General features: G+C 34.7%; 1 protein-coding gene across 1 annotated transcript; it reads right to left on the reverse strand.

The window, feature by feature from the left end:
• Window positions 1–8,367: 8,367 nt before the first annotated feature.
• On the reverse strand, window positions 8,368–13,396 carry LOC120262812. Its single transcript, XM_039270707.1, has 7 exons — window positions 12,938–13,396; window positions 12,729–12,806; window positions 11,423–11,457; window positions 11,269–11,324; window positions 9,748–9,849; window positions 9,479–9,565; window positions 8,368–8,722 (listed from the first exon to the last, which is right to left on the reverse strand). Exons 1-6 carry the CDS (start codon window positions 13,310–13,312, stop codon window positions 9,501–9,503), a joined length of 711 nt encoding a protein of 236 aa, XP_039126641.1. The 5' UTR covers window positions 13,313–13,396; the 3' UTR covers window positions 8,368–8,722; window positions 9,479–9,500.
• Between the last annotated feature and the right edge of the window lie 1,749 nt (window positions 13,397–15,145).

Below are 15,145 nucleotides of genomic sequence, written 5' to 3' on the forward strand. Positions count from 1 at the left end.
TGATCAACAACGATGCCGCATGATGATCCCAAAACAGCTGTTGACAAGTGGCAAGGGAACGTTACTAAAAAAGCAACGAGAGATATGATCCTTGCTAACCAACAATATGAAGAAGTTCGGAAAGACTTTATTCCAAAGAAGAAAAAATACCTTGGATAATCGCGACTCAACAAATTTGAGCAAGAGTTGATAAGGATCTTCCTCAACTGCTCTATAGATAAGTTAGTTTGAAGTTTTTATGTTGTTGTCTACATATATATGTTAACCTTTAATTTATGTAGTTACCATTTAACTAGTTGCAATATCATTTAAATAGTTGAGATATCATTTAAATATTTACAATATCGTTTAATTATATCTATTACCGTTTAACCTCAACACTGTCTTGTGGATGAATGACTCTCTCAGCACCACACGGTCCAGACTATTCACGCTGCTTAACTTTCAATTTTATTGTTTAAATATTAGTGTTTATGTTTAAAATAAAGTAGTATTTGTTTAAACAAACAACGTAGGATAATAAGTTAAAAAAAAGTAGTCTCTGTTTAAACAAACAACGTCTCTATTTGAATATATGTGTTACCTGTTAAGAATACAAGTTTCTCTGTTTAAATATCACCAATTAGCACTTAATTAAGTTTGTTTCCTTTTAAAAATTTGTTTATTTACAATGCCTAGTCGGTGATAGTTTCATTGAAAGATCTACGATTGTGACCGGAGCCATGGCAACGGCTGCAATGTAACTCGCGAACCTCAAACACTTGCAACTCGATCCTTTTTCATCTAGGACGCCCAAGTTGCCTTCTCATCACAGGCGGTCGTAAGCGCAATTCATGATTTTCGTCCGTAGGCTTGTCATCGTTGAGTATAGGGAATATAGCTTCCTTATACGCCAGTTTGTAATTATCGACGGTGAAGCAACCGCTAATAAATCGATGAACGTTCGTGTCTTTTTGCATTATTGCACGCAAGCGTGTTTGCATGAGATACCATAAACTTGCCATCTGCGACATGAGCAAGTTCTATTGGCAAGATCTATAGAGTTGCTGCACTAGTCAACCACTTCATAACGATCATCGACACAACGACCAACATGAAGATTTCGGCTGTCCTCAACAAGTATCTCTACCTTCAAATGTTTGTCTGGGCATAAGTAGGTCTCCCATTTGTTCGCTTGCTCACGGCGGTTGCAAAATATGTGCATTAACTTGAACCTGTACAACGTAGAACATGAACATATTTAAACAAAGACAATGATATTTAAACAATAACAATTATGTGTAAAGGGTTGGAGAAATATTTAAGCGAAGAGTAAGAAAGTTAAACACAGACAAACATTTTTACACAATAATGAAATTAATTTAATTTTGAATACCTTATGGAGTCGACCATTTTCGTCACTAGTAAATGCCGAGCTTCTTTGATCCACTCATTGAATGACTACGCGACATTTGAATACATCTCACCCCAATGTTCACCCTCTGAAGAGATAATTCGACCAATGTGCCATATTTGATTTATTAATCAACCAATGATGGGGTTCGGGTGATGTGGCCTGAAGTTTATTCACGGTATCATTGAAATCTTTAGCCGTCGATGCCCAAGCAATACGAAAGTATATAGACCAGCACTCCTCCCTCAATGCCTTCCCAAGTCTGACATTGGCTTTCATAAAATTTGCCTCTAAGTGTCGAAGACAGTATGCATGTGGGGAAGAAGGGAAGACTCTCGGAATAGCGTTCACAAGGCCCTTAGACCTGTCCGACACAGATGTAATTATCTCTTGATAATCTCCTTCATCGTATAAAGCATCACCTAACTTGGAAATGAACCAAGTCCAATTGGCATCGGTCTCGTTGTCGACAATACTAAAGGCGACGTGGAAAAAACTATTGTCCATCTTTGCCTGTGGCACCCAATAGAGTACCCCGATACTTTACAAGGAGGTGGGTACCATCAAGGAACAACAGCGGCCTGCAAGCTCTCTTAAATCCCACAATACACTCACTGAAAGAAAAGAATGCACGTTTAAAACGCTCACCATCTCTTTCGATAATCGCAATGCTGTCGGGGTTCATCTTAACCACCTTATCCACGTATCAAAGCAACAAATCATAGCTGGAGATGTCGCTGCCGTCGAGGATCACCCGGGCATGCTCTTTTCCCAACCAAGCCTGCTTGTATGGAATGTAGACACCATATTCCCGCAACATGTCCTTCTAAATGTCGATGGCCTTGTACAAGGGCCGGTCCTTGAGCTTCTGAACCACTCGTGCGCTTACCCATTTTTTAGACACTTTCGGATATGACACCGATCCTATTCCACCACCGCAAGTGTGTGACGGGTTGATTGTCTTGATTCTGAAAGTATTTTTATTATATTCTTTTGATGCATGAAGGTGCCATTGACAACCATCGGCAGCGCATTCCACAGTCACATGGTGTTTTTTGTTCTTTATGAATTTGAAGTCAAAATTCCATTTGATTGTAAAATTTCAAAGTGCATCCCTGAAATGTTCAACACCTTCAAAATGTTGTCCGATATCCAACAACAACACTTCAGACTAATCTGACGAGGAAGGAAGACATCCTACACCGTTAGGGTCGTCATAGGGTGGGACCGGAGCGCTCTCAAAATCCAAATTTCTGCCAACACTTCAGTTTAAACGACAACGATCAATATGTTAAGCATAGACATAAAGTGTTTAAATGATAAATTAAAAATTTAAACGTTAATTCAAATATTTAAATAGAGACAAACTAAATTAAATGGAGAATACAATGTTTAAATGGGAACGTAATATATTTAAACAGAGAATGACATAATTAAACAATAATGAACTTATACAACTAGATAAATATAAAAGAGAAGAATCTTACAACAACAAAAACACGTTTTCAGTAGGATTCGACAATGGCACATCGTCTATCTTGACAACAAGATCGACTACAGCGCATTTGAAGATGGAGTACACGTGACACATCCGCTTGAAGTCAACAATGTTTTCTATTGTACAAACCGTTTTATATCTATCGGGTGTGATAAACTTCACCCTGACACAGAAAACATCGAGACCCCATTTCTCACATATCTCAGCTAACATCGATTCCCAAGAAGTCAGCTCCGTGAACATTAGCACTTGTCCCTCCTTGTTGTATCTAGCAATACTACAAAAACTCTCCATAATAAACCTGCATTTTTATAAATTGTGTTACTCCCTCCCTCCCACAAAATGATCAAAATGAGAGCAACGCCAACAAAGAAATTCTCACCTTATCGGAAAACCGACAGAACTCAAATCGAACAAACCAAATGAGGAGAAGAAGAAGAAGAAGAAGAAGAAGAAGAAGAAGAAGAAAAGGAAGAAGATGTAAAGAGCCTTCTAAACTTTGTTTCACAAAAAAGCAAGCAGAAAGACAAACAAAAAAAGTGCACAATTGTATGCATAAAGGTTAGACATGATGTGATTGGGCGTTATTTTCCCTCCATCGCAAGGGCAAAAAAAGAGTTTCATAACATGGACCCACTTGAAGTGACCGATAAGGAGTAATCCCTGGAGAAAATCATTACTGGCGTCGGTTATACTTTTTTTCTCTTTCCTCCTTTTCAGGCTTTCTTTTCGGCTGGGCATCCTTGTCTTGAAGTTCTTCTTCGCTTTCCACCATTGGCTCGAAGAAGTATTCAGCATTTCATCAGTTTGCAGTGTGAGGTATTGAGTCGAGGTGGACGACGTTGAAGAAATTGTGTTTATGGTTTTTTTTATAAACGATTATGACAGAAAAAGAGATTTTTATACTGATGGAAAGATATGTATGAGACGATATATATGGGCGCAAGCGACGCACAAGTGGCTGATGAACGATAGAAGCCATATTGTTATCGCTCGAAGGAAAGGAGACAATAAAACATGTGATTTAGTGTTTAAACTTTCGGTTTACTGTTTAAATATTTTGGATATCGTTTAAACACATATGTAGACCGTTTAAATATTTATATTTAACTATTTAAAAATATATGTTATTGTTTAAATTGAATGCGCCCTCGACGCCGATCACTTAATGACACCCCCTCCCCCGAAGGCAACATCACCTTTATTTACGACACTGATATTGTGTAAATAACATTGTATCTCATTTAAATATAACTGATATTGTTTAAATATCATTTTCATTGTTTGATTTCTAAGTTTATCTGTTTAAAAAATATTGTCTCTGTTTAAATAAAATTGTCTCACTATTTAAATATCATTGTTTTTGGTTTAAATATCGTTGTCACTGTTTAAATAATAAGCGTTTTTGTTTATCTTTTTGTTTATTTACAATGCCGTTTTTGTTTCTCAAAATGTTTAAGTAGAACATTACGAGAGAATATCTCTGTTTAAATATCAAAAATTAACACTCAAACAAGTTTGTTTTATTTAGAATATTTAAACATTTACAATGCCTAGTCGGACCTCGGACACTTGCGACTCGATCCTCTTTCGTCTATTAAGATCATTGACACAACGACCAACATGAAGATTTCGGCTTTCCTCAACAAGTATCTCTACCTTCGAATGTATGTCCGGACATAAGTAGGTCTCCCATTTGTTTGCTTGCTCACGTCGGTTGCATAACATGCGCATCAACTTCAACCTGTACAACGTAGAACACAAATACTCAAATAAGGTTAAACAAAGACACTGATATTTAAATAGACAAAATTATATTTAAACGATAACATTAAAATTTAAACAAAGAGCGAGATAGTTAAACGCAGACAATGATGTTTGTGTTTATATATAAATAATATAACATATGTCTCAATGGAACCCAATGTCCTAATAGAATCCAAACCCTAGTTTAATTCAAATATATCTTAATTATGGATATATTTAGAATTAAAATTTAAACATCCCAATCTTAATTAATTTTGGATTTTTTCCTTTTAAAATAATTTATTATCTTGGATTAGAATGCAAATTGAGATAAAAAAATGTAAATTACAAGATTACCCTTGAGAACACATATCTCGAGGCATAAATGCAAATTATAAAAATGCCCTTGAGAACATATCTCGAGGCAAGATGCAAATTATAAGAATGCTCTTGAGAACACATATCTCGAGGCAATCTCAAATCTTAGGATAGCCCAAATATGCATCTCGAGGCAATCCTAAATTTCATGTAGCCTGAGAACAAATCTCGAGGCAACCTGAGAAAGTGCAACTCCCGAAGTACCCAAACACGTATCTTGAGGCAAATTAGGATAATTAAAAAATAATAATTTCAAATTCAAAATTAATTGGATAAATTGGGTTAATTAAAAAATTAATTAATTTAATTAATTTAAAAAATAATTAAATTAATTAATTAAAAAAATTAATTAAAATTTCAAAAATTGAAATTAATTAAAACTTTAAGTTTGGATCTTATCCTATCCTTACTTGGTCCACGAAGATGGTTATAGGTTGTGATTTTTCGGGATGGGTTTGGGTATTGAAGATAAGAAGGCGAAGAAACTTTAAAAAGGAGAAAGGACGCGAAAGAAAAGAGGCCGAACCCAAAGAAAAAGCGAGAAATAGAAAGGAAGAAAAAAAAAAATCAGATGAGGAGAAGAAAAAAAAAGAAAAGAAGAAGAAAAGATAGAAAATAAAAAATCAAGAGAAGAAAGAAGTTTTTAAAAAAAGCATGCAGAGAGAAAAAGACTAGAAAGAACAAGGTTTGTCATTTGCCGTCACTGCCTTTCGCCTACTATGGCCTGCCAGCGCCTGATGCCACTGCTGCTGCTCATTGATGTTGTTATCTTTGCGTGTTGTTGTTGTCGCCATCACCGACACCGTCGTCGTTACTGCTTGAGTGGCTGAGATAATGCCGCCAAGCAGCTTGACATCGTTGCTGCTGCTGTTGCTGCTTGCGTGGCTGAGATAATGCCGCCAAGCAGCTTAACATCGTTGCTGTTGCTGCTTGCCGTGTTCATCGTTGAAATCGCCGGTGCTACTTGAGTGGCTGAGATAATGCCGCCAAGCAATGCCTGATGTTTCGATTGCCCGCTGCTGCCTCCTCTGATCAGGTTTCTGTCGAGCCCAATCTCGCGTACCTCTTAGACGTCTCATCTGATGAATCGAACACCCACTATCGAAACCCAATGATGGTGGCGGTGCACATTGAGTATCAAACGTGCAGCTATACGTGGCAGTGGACGGTCTCTATGACCTTGTCTCTAGAGAGGTGGATTCCGCTAACCCTGTATACACCTACCAAGTCAACCTTTCCATCTTCACTTCCATTCTGGATTTCTAGGCCATTGGCCAGTTGTTTCTTATCGTGAATGAGCATCCGGTTGTCAACGGCATCCTATCTAACCTCACCTGCTATGGGAAGCTGGGCAAGTTCATCGGGGGTAATTCCAGTCTTCCACTCAAAGGAGGAAGCTTACACAATCTCTTCGGCCGCCCGAGTATTGTGGCTGCATTGCTTTGCTGTGACTCGCGCGGTACCTGGACCATCGTGCGCGGATGTCCTGTAGATGATGTAATACTCTCTGGTGCTAATGTTCGACGAGCTGAAATAACGTTGCCGAGGAGCATGTTCCGGTGAATGGCGTGGAGTTACTAGCATGCGGGCCTGCTTGTGTGTCCGGGTCCATGCCATATTTAGTGGGCGCTGTTGGGATGGTTAGGGGACAACAACTCGAACGAGTCTCAAGGTAATGGTGAATGCATGGAGAAAGATAAAGAAGAGTGGGAGTACCTGTAGTGCCTGAACGTGTGAGAGACATGAAGATAACTAACCATCGGTATCATCATCACCACTACCATCCAATAAACATTTTTCATGCGCCTCGTCCATACCTTCTCCATTGTTGACAAGCTGACGGATGGAATAGATTTTTTTACTGTTGAGTCAAAATGGGAAGATCCAGTTTGTGCTAATAGCTATGCTAGAGGAAAAGCTGACGCAGTCTGGCTATATATGTTGTTGGCATCCAATGAAGCTGCTTGAAAATTAAATAAAAAAAATCTGTGAGATACATGTTTGTTGGCAACCTTTGTAAAATTGTAAAACCATAGAGCATAATTTAGTTATACGAATCTATAGTCTACGAAAGAGGGGAGAACACATAAATTAATCATTGCTCATCACATTTAGTAATTTACACCACATTATTGAAAATAACAATAAACTAATCTATTTATAATTTATAAAATAATATCAATAATAATTAAATTAATTTAAAAATATTTATATATCCATACTAACAAAATTATGGTTATAAGTTGGTAGTCAAATTAAAAAAAATCACAAAAATAACCATACTTTTCAAATAATGCTTGATATTTTATTTTTAATAATATATTATTTTAAAACAAAATGGTTTTTAAAAGATAATAAATTTTAGAAAAAAACAATAAATTTTAAAAAAAAAATCGTTTAAAAAGCCACAAATAAACTATTTTAATAATTATACAAACATAAAGGGCTAAAATGCAAAAAATCACCATTTTTAATTTTAAAATAACTAGTAAGCAACATAATCATCAGTGTATGGGTGCTAACCATGTCATAATTTGATGACCCTAAAACTATTTTGACAAATATAATAACCTAGAGCTATTGCGACAATAAAATATTAAATGAGATCTCTTTTAAGAAATAATATATATATATATAGTTATATATAGACCAACACCACAAGTATGCAGTCTATCGTTTCTCCGAATACCTAACCATTATCAAAAAAGTGTTGGCCCAAATCAATTCTTGGCCCAAACCAATTGTCATATTCCACCAACATGGAAGGGCAAGGATGACATTTTTTTATTTCTGTCATGACTTGGTGGTAGGTGAAGAGAGTTAATGAGGGAATATTTTATATTATTTGGGGTTAGGTGCCACCTACTCCATCAATGTGAGTTTTTGGATCAAAATGATCCTAGCCTTTGGTTTGTTAGGTGAAGGGCTAAATAAACCCTCATGACAATTGTAAAGACACAAATGAGAGTGAGGAAATTACAGAGAAAGAAGAAGGGTGAGAAGTGTGAGAAAATATTCTGAGAGGTTAGTCTATTCTCCTAGTATAAACTCCTAGTATAAGAGAGGATATTTGTTTTCTTTTTATTATTAGAGAAAGTTTGTAACTCCTAAAATTTTTTCACTTGGTAAATTTCTTCTATCCTTGCCCGTGATTATTACCCTAATTATTTAAGGGTTTTCCACGTAATATTTTTGTGCCCTTTACTTTTTAGTATTACTGCTATATTCAGTCCTACATTTTCCAACAAAAAGAACATGATAAATTGAGAGAACCACTGTAATTTTTTAAGCATTCAACTTCATGTTGCTTTTTTTAAGGGATATACATAGAACATAAACTCATCTTACCAAGTCCAACGAATTAGATGCCACACTTCTCATTGATTCGTACAAACTGGAAAACACAATCTCATTCAAAATAAAATTCAGAGGATATGACTGAAAACTAAAAAAAATTGCTCAAGCTACAAACCACTTCATTTGCTGCTTCCTGCTGCTTGTTTTCATTTCACATCATTTACAAGGAATCAATCACTTCACACAATAACAAATGTCTAATGAAAGACCAAAGATCTGCACAAGTTGTGTTTTTGGATAGTAACTAGAAGCTCAGCTCGGTTCATAGAAAACGAGTTCTTCGATCATCTTCACTCTGAGCTTTTTCTATACAGATATCAGAGGCATTCGCCGGTTTGTTCTTCATCCACCTGTTTCAGATTGCAATTTTGTTTAACAAGTTAGCTGCATTTGGAACCAATCATTGAAAATCTGAAAGGAATTTATAAATTGATCAGAAGCTTTTCATTTTCTCACAAAATCAAGCATTTTAAAGGCTGTTCTGAGAATAACGGAACTTATGGGGAGAGGAAGATTATTTTGCAAGGTATCAAGATGAATTGTTTCAATTAAAATTAGTCAGCAATGAGTTCAGAATCAAAACTGTGGCAAATTACAATAGCATTGTGAGGTATATTACTAGGAACACTTAAGTCCGGGTCTTAAATTAACAAATATGGTACTTGTAAATGATGTTATAAATTATCCGAAACGTTAAAGCCGCCATGTTGGACAAAGGGGTCAAAAGACTTGAAATGAACAACATGAACATTTTTATTATTTTAGAGGCTAAATAAAATATTACCCAAACTTTAGGGGCCACTAGTTACCTGTCCGTAGGCTAAGTGTTATTAAGGCGAACTATGACTATATACAGGCGATATTTATCATTCTGCTTTATACAAACAGAGAAAACTTCCTAGTCACTGAACTCTAGGTAATTTACCGCAATTTTAACATCAATGTTTTCTAATTGTTGTAAATGCATGCTTGACAAGAATTGCTCATTATTTCTATCCACACTCAGAATAAAAAAAATTAAAAAAATTAAAAGAAAATCAGATTTCTTCAAAAAAAATTAAAGTTCTTCTCAAAATGTTATATGTCATAACCCCCATGGGATTTACCTAACACCACATTCAATAGCCATCAATCAACATCCTTCACTTCAGCTTCAATGTCGACAATAGTTGCAGTTGAAGATGAGGCTTTTCCTGCATTTAAACCGAATCAGTGTAATTAAAGAGGATAAATTTTTGAAAGAGAAAGTTCAACATAATCTGTGCTTCAGATATCTAAAGCTTGTTTCTGAAGGAACAAAATACATCTCCAAATAAACAAGGAGCAAAATCTAGAAAATACAAGCAATAGTAGACGACAATGCAGGATGTTTTACCTTTCTCAGAACGTTGTGTAAAGCCATTGAAAACTTGACCGAATGTCGAACCCCGATCAGAAGAAAACTTGGTAGACTCCCTTACAAACTTGTCACCCTGCACTGGAAGTCCATTGGAAAATTTCAGAACTAAGCACAACGTAAAAAGTTGTCAATGTTCGAACAATTCATATTTTAAATTTTAGTAATTAAAGAATGAGGTAAGTATCATATGGTGTGAACAGGCATGTCTGGAAAGAGAGGAAAAAAAGTCTTTGCTTAAAGAGTATGTCAAGAAATGGTGGAAGGCTATTATAACAAATTCAATTAGGCGAATGAAAGCTGATCAGACTCCAGAGATTCAAATTCAACTCAAAATCATCCTACTCAAAAGCAAAGCACAGTATCATTCGGGCCATGTTCCGTGCAACAAAAGAGAATCACCAAGGATTAAAAGTTTCGATGCTACTTTCTCACAAAAATCACATCAATGTAGTCCGGCAAAGAAAGTAGGAACAAGAGAGAAGCATGTAAAAATAAATCAATATGAACACATTAAAGCAGCATGAAATCATTAGAAGCTACAATATAGTTCCTATAAGTAAGGAACATACTCCTATCAACGTTTACATTAGAAAAGCACACCTTCTGGCGTAATCGAAAATTATGATCATAGTCATTCTTGATGACCAGAGAACCAGCATCTCAAGCATATTACACAACTTGAGCTATCATTTTTTAAGTAAGCACATGCTTGTGCTACCCTTTTTGAGTATATACACTATTACTACATATCTGACTTGTATAGAATATCAGTAAATATAAGCATACAAGGAATGTAGATATCCTATACAAGGATGTGGAACATATCTTCTTAAACAATATTCATGCTAAAATAAAGCTCATTATTACATATTTCACTATTTCTAATTTATTTCATTCTAACCAAAATCATTCCAGTTTGGTCACCAAGTACCCTATTTATCTACATGTTTTAAATTTTCTTCCGAAACATTTTGTGTATTATCCATAATGATCGAAATCCTTCAGGCAAATGAATTCCCAACAAAGTTTCTCAATTGTAGTGACTTGAAACAGTACATCATATATCTGCTCTCAAGTTACAAATTCTACCAAAAGAATAAATTTCCAAATTACCACCTTCACATTAGAAGGATAGTAACGCTTTCCCTTGCCAAGTGAGGGATTGAGGGATAACTCCATCTCACAGCATTGGTTAAGATGAGTGGCTTATCAACTTTCTCAAAAATAAATAAACAAATTTCCAAATTCCTTTAGGAGCAAATCCAATCAATTATAGAATTCCAATTAATGATCAATTACAAGGATCAACCAGAGATAATATAGAGTGATGGCAAGAGAAAACACAAAGTATATCATCGCATCACTGTTAATGAGTGCATTTATTGAGCTCACAATATAAAATATTCAATGTACAAAATATATAAAGAACACAGCAGATTTCAATAACTAAATAAATAAATAACAAGAGAATTTTTGTAGATGGGATTATTGTTATACCAGAGAAAGGCTGGCTACAAAATGGGCAGAGCTGTGGACCATCCCTTAAAGAAGACCTAAACACAACATCCCACATTTGAGTCTAATGTAAAAGAAGTGAATATACATGTAAAATCTATATATCTACTGCCATGAATATTTCAGTTGCGCTTACTTAAATATTTGGAAATCATTTCCACAATTGGGACACTGCAACACAAGTGAAATTTAATCAACATAAAAATTCAAAACAATACAACTAAAATAAAATAAAATACTCCTTTTACATAAGATAACAGAAGCAAAATTTTCTGAGGTAATCTTTTCAATACCAAAGATCAAATACAGAACTTTCAAACAGACTAATGTTTTGAAGTTTCAGCATATACTACCTCTGTTGAATTGGTTCCATTTAGAAACACAACTAACATGACTGTAAAATACCATAATAAAAATTAGTTTAGAAAATCTAGATCAAGAGAAACCACTAGTAGTCCACCACAAAAGTGTGCAAGGGCTTGAAATCTTACTTTCTGCAATACTATTCACATATTGTTTACTACGGGCTCAGTACTGTAGAGAACTATTTATTTACTTTATACTAGTTCCTAATGTGAGTCCTCTATGGGAGGAGCCATATTCTCCACAACTCCAGGGTTGCATTTCATGGGGATTTACCATTATGGGCCTATGGTCCCTAATATACTATTTTGGGCACACATGACAGGGTAAATTGCCCCATGTGTCAGTCTACCCCACATGGCATATCCTAGGAAGTTGTTAAGCCAAAAATATATATATATATATCTAGATCAAGTGTTATCAAAAGATAAACAAATGTTATAGCAAATAAGAATTGGATTTTATTTTGTTTATATAGCTCTTCAAGTACTTTTAAGTCAAAGGATATGGAACCTTATATGATATTAAAAGAAAGAGCTTTGAAAAAAGTGGTATTGATTAATCAATGTAAAAGCATATGATTGACTTGCACCAAAATAAGGGATTATGTAATGTTCCCTATCGATAGCTATTATGCATAATTCTTTGATTTTTCAAGCACTTCTTTAAAACATATCACCAAAATGTATACGATCCCTTCATCATAATGAAACTATGTTTAGTAGGTACAGTATACAAGTCATCCTATGATTGCCAAAACAAATTCTGCAATGACCTCAAAGATTTGCATCTAAACACCAAGAGATTGTTCTTAATTGACTTTAGTATTTGACTGATAAGGTTATACAAATTGCAAGTATGCGCATCAACCATAACCTATCAAGCAGATGCCAATCATATGATAAAAGGAAAAATTCCCTTGTAAATTGACAACACATCTTAAAGTTAATACACAATCTAGCTCAAAATGGATGTTTATCAACCAAGAAATCATATGTTTGTCTATCAATGGAACAGGTCATGCTGCGATAGAGATAATACTGAAAACAAGGGAAAACAAGGAAAAGCTTACAACTTACACTGCTTTGAATTATGTCTCTTCCTGCAAACCAGAAGAAAGCACCTAACCCTACAATTGGAAGCAGCAGTGCAAACAGCTGCCAATCATAACATCAAACATAATTCAGAAATCAAAGACACTGAAAAAAAAAACAACTGCAAAACAATAGAACAGTGGTCTTAGAATTACATGAGAAAAAGGTTTAAAAAAAAATGATAGCTTGATTACCCATATTGAAACAATAGCATCCAAAACCCAACCAAGCTGCCCAGTCAAAGAAAGATATATTAAACCAATGGCCAAAGCAAGATTTCCAATAACCCTAGCTGTGTTGTTCTTGTCCCACCCAGTCCCACCACCACCATTGAAACCAAAACCCTGGACTACAACCAATCCTCTCTTCTTCCCCCTTCCACTGAAAATCCCCAAGGAAAACTTCAGATTGGATCCATTTCTGAGTAAAGATCCAATCTTTTTGCTGGGAAGTGAGCAAGAGAAGGAGAGTGGATGAGTTTTGGGTCCAAGGTGACATTTTTGGCCATGAAAATCAGCACAAAAGCTTGAGATTCTTGGGAAATTGATGGAAATGAGAAGCGTAGTCATGCTCAAGAATCATTCAGGACCTGAAGAAAATCAATTGTTTGGGGATTGATTCCTCCTCATAGCTAAGAACAGTGAACTATTTGCGCTTTTTTTATTATTTTTATTTTTTTATTATTTTTATTTTTTTATTATATAAATATAAAATTAGTTTTTATTTTTTTTCTTTTAAAAAAAAAAAAACAAGATTATCCGATTTGAAAATTATGTCCACAAATTCACACGTGGGAAGTGGGAACCATATACTGCTTTCCATTTTAAATTATTTATTTATTTATTTATTTGAATAAAATTTAAAATTCATGCAAGATGGAGCACTCGTGAGTAGGGAGTGGACGTAGGTCAGAGCTGCAGGTCTCAGGACTCAAAAAATATAACCCATATATTGATTTTCAGTGGTCAGTATTCGACCAAAGTGTTTTGATCCAAACCCCGACCCGATTTGATTATCATAGCCCGTGCAAACTTAACCCGACCCGAAAAAATAAATAATTTTTTTATGAAATAATTGAAATAACTAAATAAAACTACTACTACTAACCCCTAAAATTTTTTTCAAACATTTAAAAATACAATACTAGTATTATAAATGGTTCAAATAAATTCTATATAAATAAGTAGTAATATTATCAACAAATATTATATATATAATTATATATATTATAAATAATATATGATATATATATATTATTTATTTATTCGGGTCGAGTAGGGTGGGTCGGGGTCAAAATTCATTTGACTCAAAGCCCAGTCGAAATTAATCAGTAAAACATTTGAGCTCAGCTTTTTGATTTAACTTTCTAAACCCTAGCTCAGATTTTTTAGATTTGGGTTCGACTACCATGGTTCCCTACCCATGTCCACCCCTACTCGTGAGTTTGCAACATGTCTATTTCATGATGGAATAGTTTTTGAAGTTTTTATAGATACCAGATATTTTCTTATTTCCTTCTTGATCATTCTCATTTGGCATTTTTTTTAGTTTGGAATTTTCATCCACAAGTGTTTTTATTGTAGTTTTTTTGGCCTTAATTTTTTGCGATTTTCTTTATATATCATTATTTATTTATTTTTTTTATACCATATCGTGTTTTATTATTATTATTATTATTATTATTATTATTATTATTATTATTTATTTTGTTGGTCTATCTCCTTTGTGCATTGTTTGTGAAAGATCAGGCCACTATAATAAAATTATTATTATTATTATTATTATTATTATTATTATTGATGTTGTTGTTGGTATTACTTATTTATACTATAAATGTTCAATTACTTAAAAATTTAATAATATATTTTATATTAATATGATATTGATATACATTAAGGGGTTGTTTGATTGCATGTAAATAGGTGTAAGTGGTTGTAAAGTAAGTTGTTTTATAGGTAAAAGTATGTTTGGTAGGCTGTAAAATATCACTTACATGTAAAAACAAATACATCAACCCAACTTTTACTGTAATTTGACTTACAGCCAATTTGGCTGTAAGTGAAAATGCAGTAAAACTGAATGTTACAATCACCACTATTAACATCAATATTAGCACAAATCCAGCGACTTTGAGAGCACAAATCCAGCGACTTTGAGATTGTCTTCGTCATCAAAGAGGAGGTTCTCCAGTTTGAGATCACTGTGGTAGACACCGCGGCCGTGGCAAAAGTTGATGGCAGAGACGAGCTTGTGAGCTGTGGATTCCGGCAACCAGCCAAGACAAGCGACCAGAGATAAGAGCTCGCCACCGCATAAAAGGGGAAACATATAGAGAGAGAGAGACAGACAGAGAGAGACAGAGAGGGAGAAACGACTACCATCTTCGATGTGCTTGCCGTAGA

Source organism: Dioscorea cayenensis, chromosome 6 (assembly GCF_009730915.1).
Source record: "Dioscorea cayenensis subsp. rotundata cultivar TDr96_F1 chromosome 6, TDr96_F1_v2_PseudoChromosome.rev07_lg8_w22 25.fasta, whole genome shotgun sequence".
Lineage (NCBI taxonomy): Eukaryota > Viridiplantae > Streptophyta > Magnoliopsida > Dioscoreales > Dioscoreaceae > Dioscorea > Dioscorea cayenensis.